Below are 14,846 nucleotides of genomic sequence, written 5' to 3'. Positions count from 1 at the left end.
AAAAAACAGAAATCTTGCCTAGATGGATCCCAGGTGGCTGTTTCAGTCAAGATTCTGGGATTTAGAAGGGACAGGCCAGAAAAACTTCCTTCCTTATTGTCTGGATGTGCTACATGTGACATGTATGTGCGTATAATTTAATAAGGCACCTAATTATTGTGTTTTAAATGCACATTATAAAACAAGATATGCCTCGCCAGTCCCTGTGCACCATCTATGAGCCCCCCGGCCCCATTCATTGGCTGACGTTACCTTCACTTTATCGATCCAGATTCCCTCTTCCATTCCATAAGTCTAAACCCTCAATACCATTCTTTACTTACAAGGGTATCAGCTGGCCAGGCACGGGGCCTGTCACTAGAATATATTTCTGTTTCAGGCTTTAGGAATACCTTACTTGCATCTAAACCACCAACTACTTCCTGCCATATTGGACCAATTACTTCCTTCAATGTTAATAATGACAATTCTATTAAAATTTTGTTTAATGATAATTATGATTAAGCATTAACTTGGGAACAGCTCAGTATTATTCCTTTATCAGCTTCAACTCTGGTGCTTTTATTTTGTTTGGTTGTCTTTTTTCTTTAATTGGTAGAGCTATCAAAATAAAAAAATCATGGAAAGATCTCATCCCTCCCCCCATCTGGCCTTTCAGGATGAGTAAGTATTCCCATTAACTCCAATACTCCAAGGGACTGAGGGGATTGGAGAGGTCTTGGACAGGGAGCAGAATGTCCTGGAGAAAATTCTGGCATTAGAGTCCGGACCAGAGTTTGAATCCAGCTCCATGACTCACGTGTGCTCTAGGGTCAGTAACATCTCTAAGCTTAGTGTCCTCAGCTATAAGATCCAGTAGTAGTACTCACCTTGGAGACTTTCTGAAAGACTAGAAATAATGTACAGTAAACTTAATTGATACTCAGTAAATAGCACAGAATAAATGTTACTCTTACTGCAATTCAGCAAAAATGTGAAACTGTTCCTAGGACTGCAAACCACGATTCCCAATATTACACTCAAACATTTAGACAATCAGTCCACTCTTCACTAAAAAATGATCCAGTGCTTCTCACAGAGAGCTTATTTTATGACAAAACCTGAACACAGCTTGGATTCAAGATCTCATGACTTGTAAGTAGGACCTATTTACTGATGACTATCTCTGCAATCCAGGAACAGTCTTATAAAGCCACCATACAAGGACATTCATGCCACCACTGGACAAGCGCTGGGCCCTCGGGGTTGTTTGAAGGTTGGACTGACAGTGGGGTAATAATATGGCTTGTCTCTTAGGAATGGGTTCCTGGAAACATCTTAGATTTCTTCTTTCTTCCCTCCCATTTTTTCTATTCTTGTGGGGATGAGCTCTTCCATCTCAAAGGAAAGTGTTTGTCTTCAGATGCTGTCTGACCTCATTTTTGTCTCCTTTGCATTTGATGCCCAAGTGTACTTTCTCCTGGGTCTAGGACTCTATACTCTGCTCTGACATTCTGAGGACAGAGTGGAGGGTGAAGACGTGTAAAGGCAAGATGCAGAATCATAGAATTTTGGAGCTGGATAAAAGCTCCAAAGATCATTCTTTTTGTAAAATAGGAGCTGAGTCCCAGAGAAAAGGTGGCAAGAAAGCAAAAACAAACCAAACCAAAACAAAAAACCATGAAATTTGTAGCCACATAAACCCGAGTTAAAATTAAACTTCTGTAAATCCTTAATTCCTCTAAGCCTCAGTTTGCTCATCTGTAAAATAGGGGAAATAAGTATATGGTATGTGCCTAATGGGGTTGCTGTGAAACAAAATGAAAAAATGCATGTTAAGTCCTTAGCCTAACCTAACATTCAAATGTCTTAACCAACTTATTCAGTATCTATTTGATGTGTAATACATAGAACACAAAATATAACACTTTCATACATACTCTTATTAATTCTCTATGTAAAGCATTTGGAATATAGTAAAAATTAAATGACTATTAACTATTACGATTAGGTGTTGATTTCCCAGGATCACTAACTAGGTAGTGGCATAGACATTTATACTGATATATATATATATATATATATATATATATATATATATATATATATATATATATAAAGCTAGATCATCAATCTGGTTTTATGCATGCTGGAATAAGGAGAGCTAAATGAAAGTTATTCATCTTATTTGTGAGGTGCATTTAAAATACTTTATATATTATCTAATGTTATTATTATAGCCACTTAGTTAGCTGGGTAGAATCAATTTTAACTCCATTTGATATGAGGGAACTCATGCTCAGCAAGGTTGAAGAACTTGCCTGCAACCTAGAGCTGTTTAATGCAGGAATATAGCCAGGTCCCTCTGGCTCCCAATCTGGTCCTCCTGTTTGACAAGCAAAGACTACACAAGCGGCTTTTACAGCTTTAGCTTTTGTTTTGACTCAGTAGCCAGTATCTAGAGGCTGAATTGTTTTCACTTTAAAGAAACAAAGGAATCATCATCTATAAAACTAAAACAAAAGAAACCCTTAGTTATGGGTGATGTAAAGGGTAGGGAAAGTGTAAACAAAGAAAATGAGCTGCAATTTATAACCCAAGTTAAACAAAAAGCTCCCTTAAATATGTATCCTCCTTTTTCCACATAATGAGTCAATTAATCTTCTAATGCTTTATAAAAGACACTGCAGTAGCAGCTGGTTTTACTGTTCAGGCTAATTAGGAAAACATTAAGGCAAGAGAAGTGCTGAAGTTACATTTAGCTCAAGAGGAAAGAAGTATGTGTGTGTGTTTGTGTTATGGACAAGTATAAAGAAAGAGAAGATAAATTTAAGCCTGTCTTTGATATCCTGCAGGCTGATTTTCCCAGGAAGGCAGGCTTGAGAGAACAGAGAAGGGGTCACCTGTATAAAAAGCGGTTCTGACCAAGACAAGAGAAGGTTAAGGACTATATTTCACAAGGCTACCAGACTGACACTTCTGACTGAATTTATGGATTTTTCTGCCTGAACTGACTGAACACACAAGCCATTTGGATACCATTTAGCCCCAGTCCACGATTGTCAGAAAAATTTCTTAATCATGGGATGATTTGCCACCTGCCACTAAGTAGTACATTTCAATTGCATTTTTAATGACCCCACAAAGTAGCCTCAGGAAAAAAATTGTTTTAAAAATTCTTAACATGTATCCCTAACAGATCAAGAGAAGTGGAATTTTAAGATCAGTTTTATGTTTTTCTGAGGGATGGGGATGATATATAGGAGGGAGAATGGAGGCATAAATGCTTTAAGATAAAAGTAGAGGGTCAGCTCTTGGTAATCTATGACAGTGCTTGTCAAATTGTAAAGTGTATTCAAATCACCTGGAGATCTTGTTAAAATGCAGATTTTGATTCAGAAAGCCTGGGGTTGGGCCTGATCTTCTGCATTTCTAACTAACTCCCAGGTGATTCTGCAGCTGGTCCTTGGACCACTTTGAGCTACAAAGTGTAGCGTGCTTGTTTCAAGGTCCAAATTCAAGGACGGTAATTTTTTTCTTAATCTTTCTGGCTTTCAATGGTCTAAAATAGGCCCATAAAACCCTTTCCTCTAGGATAGGAGTTCATTTAATTGAGGAACCTAACCTGACAGGAATTAGGGCAGCTTTTTGAATTGGTATTGAAGAGAGTACATCATTTTGAGCTGCTAACCGCTACTCAGGAAAGGCCCATTCCAAGCCATTCCTGTGCGTCTGGAGCCCCCTAATGGCTCAAAGGACCCATAGCCCGGCAAGTTTAACTTCGTAAGATTTTCCCCAACTAAACCGTGGGAGGGGAAAGATTTTATAAACTCTTTACAGAATCATAGAGACCAAGGTTCAGAATACCTGAGTAAGAGTTGTAGAGTATATTATCCAAACTTTGGGCAAAAATTGGGGGGAAATAAACGGTCTGTTGGGAATGGTAGTTAGATTTCGGGCATCTTTTGGAAAATTGTCATCCTTAATGACACGTCTGAGAAGTAGTGATGTAAGACGACAACAACAAACCAAAAAAAAGAAAAAAACAAAAGAAGATTAAAAAAATAGACCTATAAGTAAAAAAAAAAAAAAAAAAACAACAGAAACGCACACATCTTTAAACCTGATTGATTTTGAGGTTTCTAAAAATCTTAAATTAGGTTCAATAAGTGTGAGAAATGCTCTGGAAAACAAACAAATTCTACTCACCATGATTTAATCTGATGCTGATCATCTATCAGTAGTTATCAAATGTGATCTCAGACCAGTAGCATTAGCATCACCAAGGAATTTATAAGACGTGACAATTGGTGACCCCACTCAAATCTACTGAATCGAAACCTCTGTGGATGAGGCCCAGTAACCTGGGTGTTAAGGAGCCCCCAGGTGACTCTGATGCTTGCTAAAGTTTATATCATTAACCTAATGAAATCAAAACCATATCCTTAGAACTGCAACCCAATGGATTCAGGGAAATGAAAGAACAAAAACCAAACAACCCTCAACATAACAGCTACCTGATGTACTTTTAAATTTTACCTGTTAACAAATGAGTTTTCTATGGTACCTACACGCCTGTTGTGCTTCCCTTTGTCATAACCACAATATGATGAGTATCAAGTTCTCCTCACCCCACGCTGAATACTTGAAGCATTGGTTATTTATCGAAAGGCGGTACCTGTTCTACTGCTGGGGGATCCTGCCTCCTCACCACCACGCTCACTTCTCTCACCTCCATATCTCTAGCATGAAAAGTTGTCAGTTCAGGAACTGTGGGTGCGGGAGACCTTAGGTCAATGACAGGAGAGTCAGGATGGATTTAGCAGTAAGACGGGGAGTTCAGTTTACCTTGTGGATTTTACCACCTCCTGCGCATCTCTGGGAAACTTGGTACCCTCAGTGATGCAACTACATGCACAGTAAACAATCTGATAGGAGGAAAGGCTTTCTTACAAGTGTATCCTTCTAATGTGGTTTGCTTCTGTTCTCCTTATCAGCCATTGCATCTTGGTTCTACCACTTACTGCTTTTTTCATGGCCTTGAGAAAATTTCTTGACTTCTCTAAGCCCCAGTTTCCACATTGGAATATTAGGGATCATGATAACGCCTACTTCATAGGGTCACTGTGGGCATGGAATGAGACTGCATTAAAGGTCATTCCAACATTTTGATCACTTTTTGTTGCTAGGAGTAAATAGAAGAAAAATCCTCAGCAGAGGTGGTTCGTAGGAAGCCATGGCATTTGTCAGACTAGTTCTTCAACAAAAGCCAGGCATTGCAGCTCATAAGAATGTTCAACAAGATTTTATGAATATAATCATATAACCCAACTTAACAAATTTTAATTAAAACAGTATGTTGCTGTATGGGCAAGATATATACATTCACTATTTTTGAACACAAACTATTTATTGAACACACTATTTATGATAATGTATATAGTAAAAAATGAGTCTTTTTGGTTAATTTTAAATGCATAAATTATCAACTGTTCTTATTCAAGAGAAGATCATTGTCAAAGGTTTTTTGTTTTTTTTTTAAATTGGCGGTCTTGTGTTTTGGTCTTAATTCCTTCAAATTTTCAACTCAATTTTGACAGTGCAATGGATTGTGACACAAGAGTTTTGTAAAGATAGTACTCACCTCCAAATCCAGGTCTCACTGCAAAACTGTGGTCCTCTATATGGAGAAGTTGCTTATACTTCAGGGGCCACACTTTGGTACTGTCATCTTTCCTCATTCTAGTTTCTTGTTTGCTGTACCTCCAAGGGAGAAAAATGCTTCTGAGATACATATGCTTCTGTATATTTTGATTTAGGTTAGCTTTCTGTGCTCAACATGGTATGCTCTAAAATATACACATAAAAGCTCATTTTCTCAGTTCATAGTACATATAGCCAAAGATCTGCCAGCACTTACTGTTTATTATACAAGGGTGGGGCAGGTAAGCAAATCTTGGAGCACCTTAGATGATAAACTGAGTTTGGATGTGATCCTGACAGGCAATGTTTCTCAGAATGTGGGTTATAGTAGGAAAACCTGGTCACTAGCACCTGGGTGGAGGTGATCAAGATTCAGATCCACAGACCCCAACCCAGATCAACTAAACCAGAACCAGAGGAAACAGGGCCTAGGCATCTGCATTCAATGTGCTACCTAAGTGATTCTTAGAGTCACTGAAGTTAAACTACCTCTTGCACTAAGACAGTAAAAAAAAAAAAAAACATGAAAAATTGTAAACTGATGAAAATAGTGTTTTACAAAGACAGAATGTGCAAAGACTATGGGTGCTGGTTGAGATTAGAGGAAGTACCCCTATGGCAGATTCTGGAACCTGAGAGAAGGCGATGGGCATGGATGGAGAGGAATCCCAGGGAAAGATGGATGATCTGACAGCTGATTGGACCTAAGGTCAGGTCCAGCTGTGAAGAAGGTGCAGCCTATTTTCACCTGCAGTTTTCTAGGGCAAAGGCAAAGAGTGTGGCCTCTCCCGTGTGTGTGGAGTCCTGATCTGGGAGTGAAGCCGGTTCCTCCCTGGGTCTTTGAACTCTGGCAAGTTGCTGGGCCTCCCTGACTCATTTCCTGTGCTGTGACACATACCTCCCAGACGTATTCTAAGTGTGGCGGCAGAATATCTGTAGAAGTGCACACAGCTCCTCTGTATGTGACATGCTGCTGTCTCCTCATCCCCGGTGCCCAAGACCTAGTTCACTGCCTCTTCCAGAAGAACGTTCCTGTCTCCATCACCGTCATCACAGCAATAACACAGCAGCAATAACACAAGACACTGAGGGGTCTTCTAGGTGAATTCTAGTTACTCTGAATTCCTGACTGGCTTTTGCATTGATACATGTCTTCTTCAGGAAACACGTACATTTTTAACATAAGACTTGTGAATGCAGTTTCCTAACTCAATAAAGTGACTTTGATGGTGGGAATTTCACATCCTGAAGCGGCTGGTTTAAGAAATATGTCCAGGCTTATGGGCACCTCAGATCACCTAGTATGGTCTTTAAATAGAGAAGTTTCTGGCTGAAACCCTCAGAGATTTATGTATGTATTTTTGCCATTGATAGAAATGGCGAAGTTGGAGAAACAAATCTGTTTTGAGTAGAAGACAAATGAGTTTGATTTTAAACATAAGTCATTTTATCCTATGAATAATTGAACATATAGAACTATTTCTTCCAAGGATCTCTTAACTAGAAAACTTCTTTCAAGGAGCTAGAATGAACCATTTATTGAAAAAGTAATAGCAGCTAGTTTTTATTAAATGCCTACTGTGTTCAAGGCCCCCTACCAGAAGTTTTGTAAATACTATCTTTGGAGTGCATCTGAATCACCAGGTTTGCTGGGCCCCTTGCCCAGAGTTTCTGATTCCACAGTTTCAGGGTATGAGAATTTGCATTTATAACAATTTCTCTGGAGAACTACTGGTCTGGAAAATAGCAGACATTTTATAAAAGCTAGCTAGTTGTTATTATTTTATGAAAAGTGGAATGTAAGCTTGGGTGGAAATTCATGGAAATTTGTGAACTTCTTCAGTAATATACACAACAAAACGGCAATCTCTAATACTCTTTTCAAAAGCATACCCCTCCGTGACATCGGGAATCCCCAGAACAATGAACATGCAGCCTGCTATGAAAGGCACTCTTGGCAGTACCTGAAATCACACACACATTTTTTTACCTGAGGGCTCTTCTGATGTACAGTGAGATGTCCCACCTTTATTTATTTTTGACTTTATTTATGCATCTACTTCTCAAAGAGGTTTATGTGGCTTAGATATCCTCTGAAAGAATTTTGAAAACCTCACACATATTTAAGTAGACACCTACAATTTTTTCATCATAAAAGTTAAAATTACTTAAATATTGATAATAATTTAAAATAAAACATATTCCTGCTTTTAATGTATCCAATGAACCTAAAATACCCACTTTATGCATTTTAAAATACGTGAATAAACTCCTCTTTAAAAACCAGAAGTTTTATCTCACTCCTTGTTTTCTTGGAACTTGTATTTTATGTTATTTCCATTTTATTTGAAAGTTCATTCGGGTTTTTCCGTAAGATGGTACGGAAAAACCCGAATGAACTTTTTGGCCAATCCAATATTTCCTTCATTGAATTTTATCACCCCATCATACTTCTTTGCAAGAATATATGTATACATATTGAAATAAACTTTTTTATCCTCTGTGACTATTACAAATGGAGTAAAACATAAGGCATATAAATGTTGATAAATACTTATTAAAATTATGAATTAAGTTTTATAGTTAAAGTATTTCTTAATAAAGTGATGGTACATTTTCCCTATTTTGTGTATCTGTATATGGATATTACTTATTGCACTTGTTATTTCTTGTCTTTTTGATAAAGCCCTTCTAATAGGTATGAGGTGATATCTCATTGTAGTTTTGACTTACATTTCCCTGATCCTAATTTTCACTTCTATAGATGAAAATATTGAAAAACTTTGTTCATATATATGTAAGTACATGGAATTGGAAGAAATTTTGTTTCAGGAATGTAACTTAATTATTTAAATTCCTTCTTATTTTCCAAAATTCACATTGTGGTCTATCATCAATTATTTCTATTGATTTGTAACCTGACAAATTAATTAGTTTCTTACTTCAATACTGATGAATGCAAAAAAAAAAAGAAAAAAGAAAATCACGCAGTTTGGAAAAGGATGTGTTATTTAAACTAAAGTCATCCATTACCTCAACAACAATATCTGTAAAGGTTTCTTTGTACCTGGGAGGATTTTAGACACTGGTGTAATACCCATAGTTAAGATTCAAGAAGAGGGAGAGGTATGCCTTTATTTTGCCAAATGGGACAGAGCAATCATTAAAGGGAGGCTACAGAGGAGATTGCAGGCAAGTTTTCAGGAGGATCAATTTTAGGAAAGAGGTCAGAGGAAGTCAGAGGTCCAGAAATAATTATTTTAAAACTATCCATGCCCACGTGCCCCTCTGATAGCTTGCATGTACCCTAAGGGGAACATTATACTCTAGGAGTATAAGTGACCTATTTGAAGACCCCTGGCTTATTAAAAAAAAGACATATATAGAAAGGTTAATAAAATGAAGACTGAAATAGAACAGACAAAGGCAAGAGAAGTAAATATGCTTAATAAGGGGATTCATTTATGACAGAGAATCAGATTTAGCTCAGAGCTTTCTGGCCTGATTCCATATATGTATCATTTTAAGGCCCTTTGTCTTCTGCCCTCTTCCCTTTCCTAGAAAAATGATTTTGTTTTTAGTAGTTACTGAAAGAAATCTTTTGGATGACTTCTGTCTGAAGAGAGGGTCTTCTAGAAGGCTAGGTGCCAATGGGATAGAGCAAAGAAATCTCAACTCATGGAAGAGTCTTGCATCATTACAGCATTCTTAATCTTTACAGAATTCTTAAGCATTACAGCATTCTTATTCTTTCCCCACAAAGAAAGATTATGAACATTGTTTGAGAAACAATAGGTAAGGCTCGGTAGTAGTTATCATTTTTCTTTTTGAGTTAGAACCTTTTTCTTTCTGGATGAAACAAAGGAACCATATTTTTATGTTCCCCCCTCTTGTCAGTATCAGAAACTTTACTATAATTTTGTCACTAAGAAAGTGTGGGTTCAGGGGGAAGGAAGGGCTGGATTTTGAGTGGTTTCAGGGGAATAAAGGGGTCTTTGAGGAGGATATACTAGGCAGAGAATTAAAAAGTACCAGAACTGCTTGAGGAAAAGCAAATACATCTAACTCATTCTGATACATTGGTGTTTAGTAAGTGGAAAGACAAAAACTCATTTTAACTGAGTCATACTCAGCTGGTTGCTTTACCAGACTGCTTTCCCAAGGGCCTATATAGTTGATTAGTTTACGAGGATCAGGACTTGAAAACGACTAGGCCTGACTAAATAGACTATTTACCCAAGAGAGGCTATAATTAAGAAACATATTAAAAAATATTTAATCTAGAAGGTTAACAGTGAGATACCAATTAAAAGTATGAATGCCATTTTATACCTATTAAATGAGCAGAAAACAAAAAAATTTTAGTACCTATTGTTGCTAAGAATAGGATGAAATAAAAATGTTTATACTTTGTGGGTAGCAATATACTCATAAAACCCGTTTAGAAGTTGATTTTGAGAGCTAGGAAGATAATTCATATCCTTTGATGCCAATCCAAGGACTGCAGTAAAGCAGTCGGAAGAAAAATCAGTTGATCCAATGTTTAATCACAAAGAAAACCTTGATAACTCTGGATCCAATGTTTATTTTTAGATCCCTGATGCTTTTGAAACTTCTTAGAGAGGACATGGTGCATTATACGGAGTGAATCTTGTGGCTTCAACTGAACTGCCCTTGAACTCATGACTCTGGGAATACACACTTGACTTTAGTCAACAGCCCGTTTCTTATAAAGGAAAAATCTACACGGACGAGCATTTCTGTGGAAGAGCCAGCCAGAGAGAGTGCCCCACTTGAGACACGACAGTTTCCATGACTTAACTTGTGTCTCTATCAGATCATGAGCTCAGTGAGGTCTCAGTTTCCTCATCTGTGAAATGAAGAAATCGGACCACATTAGGAGCTGGTTTGCAGACATTTTTTTGGATAGCCCATATGGTGTATTAAAGTGGAGAACTTCACATGACAATCTGAATTTTTCTCTTGAAAAATCAGAAAATCTGGCAATACCAGGCTCAAGTTGTCTTATAAGAAGTCTTGACCTGACCAGCTTCTGCCCCCAGAGGAGCATATAGCCTGTAGTTGCCACAGTCTCTGCCACTGCCTTTGTTGTTTGCAGTAGCAGTTGAACTGGCAATCTCTAGGACCCGCTTGGCTTCTACATTAGGTTCCTGGATGTGCTGGTAAATGTTTAAGTGGCTCTCCTGGGAAAAAAACACTATTTGTAGTGTTTGTTGATTTCCATGATGTAAATACTGCCACCATAGCTGATTTCCAGCTACGGATATGACAGAGATGTGTGTAGCCCATAGTGTAGTATAGTATAATATAGTATAGTTTTGTATATTATAGTATACTACAGTTTATAGGATAGTATAGTACAGTATAGTGTAGTATTTCTACCAGACATAAATAGATATAAATAATGGAGAACAATAGACAATAGCAACATGTAGTAAAGTAGTTAGGAAGTGGTGAGTTTTAAGTATTTATTACCTTCGTTTTAAAAATAATTTATTTAATTGTATATTTATATAATTTAATTTTTAATAATGCTTATATTTAACAGCCTTAAAATTTAACAGTTGGCTCTTGCAAGCCATTTTGTGCAGACACTGGAACTCTGCTGATTATTCCTAAAGTCAGAGACAGTGTGTTGTTCTTAACTCTCAACCCAATACTTATCATACAAAAGGCACTCAGTACAATTGTTGAAAGAATGAATAAATATTCAGTGAGTCTAGATGCCTAATCCTCTTTGCATCCCTAGAGAGCCAAATCTCTCCCCTAGGCAAAACAGGAACGTTTCCCCCTGCCATACTTAATTTATTCACCAACTCCTCCTCTCCCCCATTTTGTCTTCAAGAAATAAAGGGAATGTTTGGATGAAAGATTTTTAAAATACTTGGATAAAAAAGGGAATCTTTGGGCAAAAAGTAAGATTATATTCTGAATGAAAAAGGTTAATAGCAAAGGATTTAAGGACCTGATTGTAGGAAAACTGGCTCAAAATAATGTACATAAATGTGAGCTAATATATAAAGATATACTTCCTAATTTTCAAAGAAAGATCAGGCCTTTCTTCCACGTTCATTCTGTTAGTTCTCTTGCATTATGACAGAGTGGATTGTTCATTCATTCATTCATTACTTATTTAATTACTGATAATCAGATTGTGTGTAGGGCAAAGAACCTCACAGCATTTATTCATATACTAAGGTCTAAAGTATCCTGGGCTCTTTACTCTAGAAACTATCCTATACAGTAATTTCAGTATTTTTGTCAAAATGCCTTAAAATCTTCATGCGAGAGTGCTGAGTGACAGCTCAGAAACAGGCTGGCTGAATTATTCTGTTCACTGGGGAAAATGCCTGACTTTCATCCTAAGTGGCTGCTTCTGAACTAGGGTCTATGTTTTATGCAATCCCTAGTGTCCTAGAGGATTTTTCTTTGAAAAACAAAAGAAGCAGATATAAATTTTAATGAATCATATTGTAGCTTATCGCTGAAAGGGGTACCTCACTTAGGATATAGAGAAGTGAAAACAAACCTGCTTGGCCCCATGGAGTAGGAAGCCCGGGGTTCCCTCTTCATTTAAATAGATTCTAAAAATGAGACACCTAACATAAGAGAGAAATTCCCACCCCACCACAAAGAACAGATGTTCTCCTCTTGTCCCGTAAATGACACCTAAAAAATACACATGGTAGGTTTTTCTGCAGCAGCTCTTCCACTGAGAGTGTGCTGGTGAGATTGATGAGTTCCTATGACCATCCCCCTTCTTATCTGCACATCCACCAAACAAACTGGACAAACTTCCCATTGTTTGAGTCGTACGATGATATTTTAAGCAGTCTCTATTTGTTTCAAAATTAGATAAAATATACTACTAAAATATACTAGATGTTATAAGCAATCTGAAAAAACATACAGTTTGGTTGTATAGCCCCACATTTCCCAAATATTGCTTGCCCAATTGCCTTGAAGAAGACTCAAAGTGTTTAAACTGGGCAAGATCTCATAGCATCTCAGATCTGCGTGTGGGAGCAGAAGCCTGGAAGGGAAGTGTGGGAGGTGGTCCTTGATTTTTAAGAGCAGAGCAGGAATTAGGAATCTAGTGACCTCTCCTCCCCTCCCCCCATACCTCTTTTGTTTTTGGTCATTAAACCTGAGGCTTCAGAAGGATTTATTAAATTTTTATGTTCTTTCCTGATGTTATAGTGAGTGCTTCATAAATATCCAAGATGTGAGGGCAATCTGGCTGAAACAAAAGTTACCTCACTGATTGCTAAGGTTGGCTGGGTGATATTACTCACCTTTATTCCTCAATTTCTCCTACTGGGTCTTTTTGGGAATCTTGTGCTTGGTGAAAAGGAAAGACTTTCCCTACAACAGGAGGTCATTTCTTGGTTATTAAAGGGTAGTAGGGTGACTAATCGTTCTAGTTTGTCTGCGACTGAGGGGGTTCCTGGGACTTCTAGTGCTAGAAACAACCATGGAACCCCAGGCAAATCAGGATGAACTGATCATTCTAGTAGAGAGATATGCCCCTTCACTAGCAGGTCCAAACATACTCTGATTATTGATGATAAGATAATAATGATGATGTATTGACATTCAGGATGATATTTCAAAGATGATTTTCAAAGTGGAAAATGAATTTTTAAAAACAACAACTGGCTTTAATGTCTTTCAGTACTGTCTCATCGATATACAGAACTATACACTCTGCAAGTACTTGACATTAGAAATTGGTGCTTAGACTAATTTCTACTCAAAAAATTTTGAAGGAACATTAAACTCATGTCGTTATTTATAATAAATGCATTAGTCATTGGAGAAATACAATCCTTGAAAGAAGATTCATACATGAGCCCTTTAACTGTTTTCTCCAAAAATAAGCAAGCAAATGCCAGGAGAAGCCCCAGATTCTGCTCTTTCTATGCTAATTAGAGGTGATTTATTTTGATGGGTGAATGCCATCTCTAGAGACAATCACTGCCACAAATACGTGCTACCATTAAAGATATAGTTCTGAGGCAGGTGGTGAGAGAAACTGGGACTACACTATGGATATCTTACCGGGTCGGCTTCACTGAAGAGAAGCAGCGCTGGTGGGGCTTCTTGATTTCACCAGCAGCACAAGCATTTGACATCAGTGTGATCCAGATGCAGGCGAAGAAGACCAACTGGGAAGCCGGGATCATCTCTGCCAAAAGAAAGGAATGTAGATGGATGCAACCAATGCTGTTACCAATATTGCTTCTTCATGTGTCTTTTAAAAAGTAATTAGAGGTAAAAAGGTATCAAGGAAAAAAGAGAGACATTGCCTTCAATGCTGCGTCTTTTGTTTTAGTAGGTTAAATGGATTGACATCATTCACAGGCAAACATCTGTCTGGATCACCAGCAATTTAAGAAAAACAAAGCAGATTTTTTCATTTTGTTTCCATCCTTTAGTCCCTCTTTCCAGGGAAGGTTCTTCGTGGGATGCTTGATCCCCTACTCAGGAAACTCTCAGCTGCAGTCCTCGGCAGACAAAGAAGTGAGATTAGGCATTAAATCCCCGTAATCCAACACAATATCATTTGAATATATTTAATGACTCCGCAGAATAATATGCTTAATGAGAATAAAGATGATTAGTTTAATATTTGTTATAGTTTTAAAGATCCTTTCCTTTATCTCATGGTTGTTTTTTTAATCCAGAAAGGAATCTTTCCCTCTCCAAATGCATACAGATGGCCAGAATACAAACAAACTTAAATTATTATTTTGTCAAATAAATAATCATATTTTAAGATGATGGTTTATTCCGTTGATATAAAAAGTAGTTCAACTTAAGGTTTAATGTGGTGAGCAGCCAGATAAATAAAAAAAGACATTAGTCTTGGGCAGTGGGTAAGGAATTACGTTAAATTATGGCCACATCGGCTCCTAAAGATGCTTTGCACACATCGAGTAGAACTATTCCCTCCACGTATGCAAAGTACCAGTGAATAGGCAGGTTAGTGAAATTCAGTTTCTCCAACTGGAAAATCACAGGGTGAGCAATCCAGCAACAGCTGACCTGTTTACTAGGACTTAAGAAGAATGCTGTTTTCTTCCCAGGGATATACTGTGAAGGAATTCTTAAATTTCCTCTAATTGATTTGTCTCCTTGAC

The 14,846-nt window shown here is 37.5% G+C and overlaps 1 protein-coding gene across 1 annotated transcript in view; it reads right to left on the bottom strand.

Annotated features, from left to right (window-relative positions):
• GABRR3 (gamma-aminobutyric acid type A receptor subunit rho3) overlaps nt 1-13,889 on the bottom strand; it is a 39,003-nt gene extending 25,114 nt beyond the window's left edge. The window contains exons 1-2 of the mRNA XM_036851234.1: nt 13,765-13,889; nt 5,624-5,736 (exon numbers count right to left, since the gene is read on the bottom strand). Coding sequence (XP_036707129.1) covers nt 5,624-5,736; nt 13,765-13,889 — 238 coding nt within the window. The remainder of the gene's footprint in view (nt 1-5,623; nt 5,737-13,764) is intronic.
• Between the last annotated feature and the right edge of the window lie 957 nt (nt 13,890-14,846).

The sequence above is a fragment of the Balaenoptera musculus genome, chromosome 4 (genome assembly GCF_009873245.2).
Source record: "Balaenoptera musculus isolate JJ_BM4_2016_0621 chromosome 4, mBalMus1.pri.v3, whole genome shotgun sequence".
NCBI classification, from domain to species: Eukaryota; Metazoa; Chordata; class Mammalia; order Artiodactyla; family Balaenopteridae; genus Balaenoptera; species Balaenoptera musculus.
This window is presented reverse-complemented; position numbering and strand designations above follow the sequence as displayed.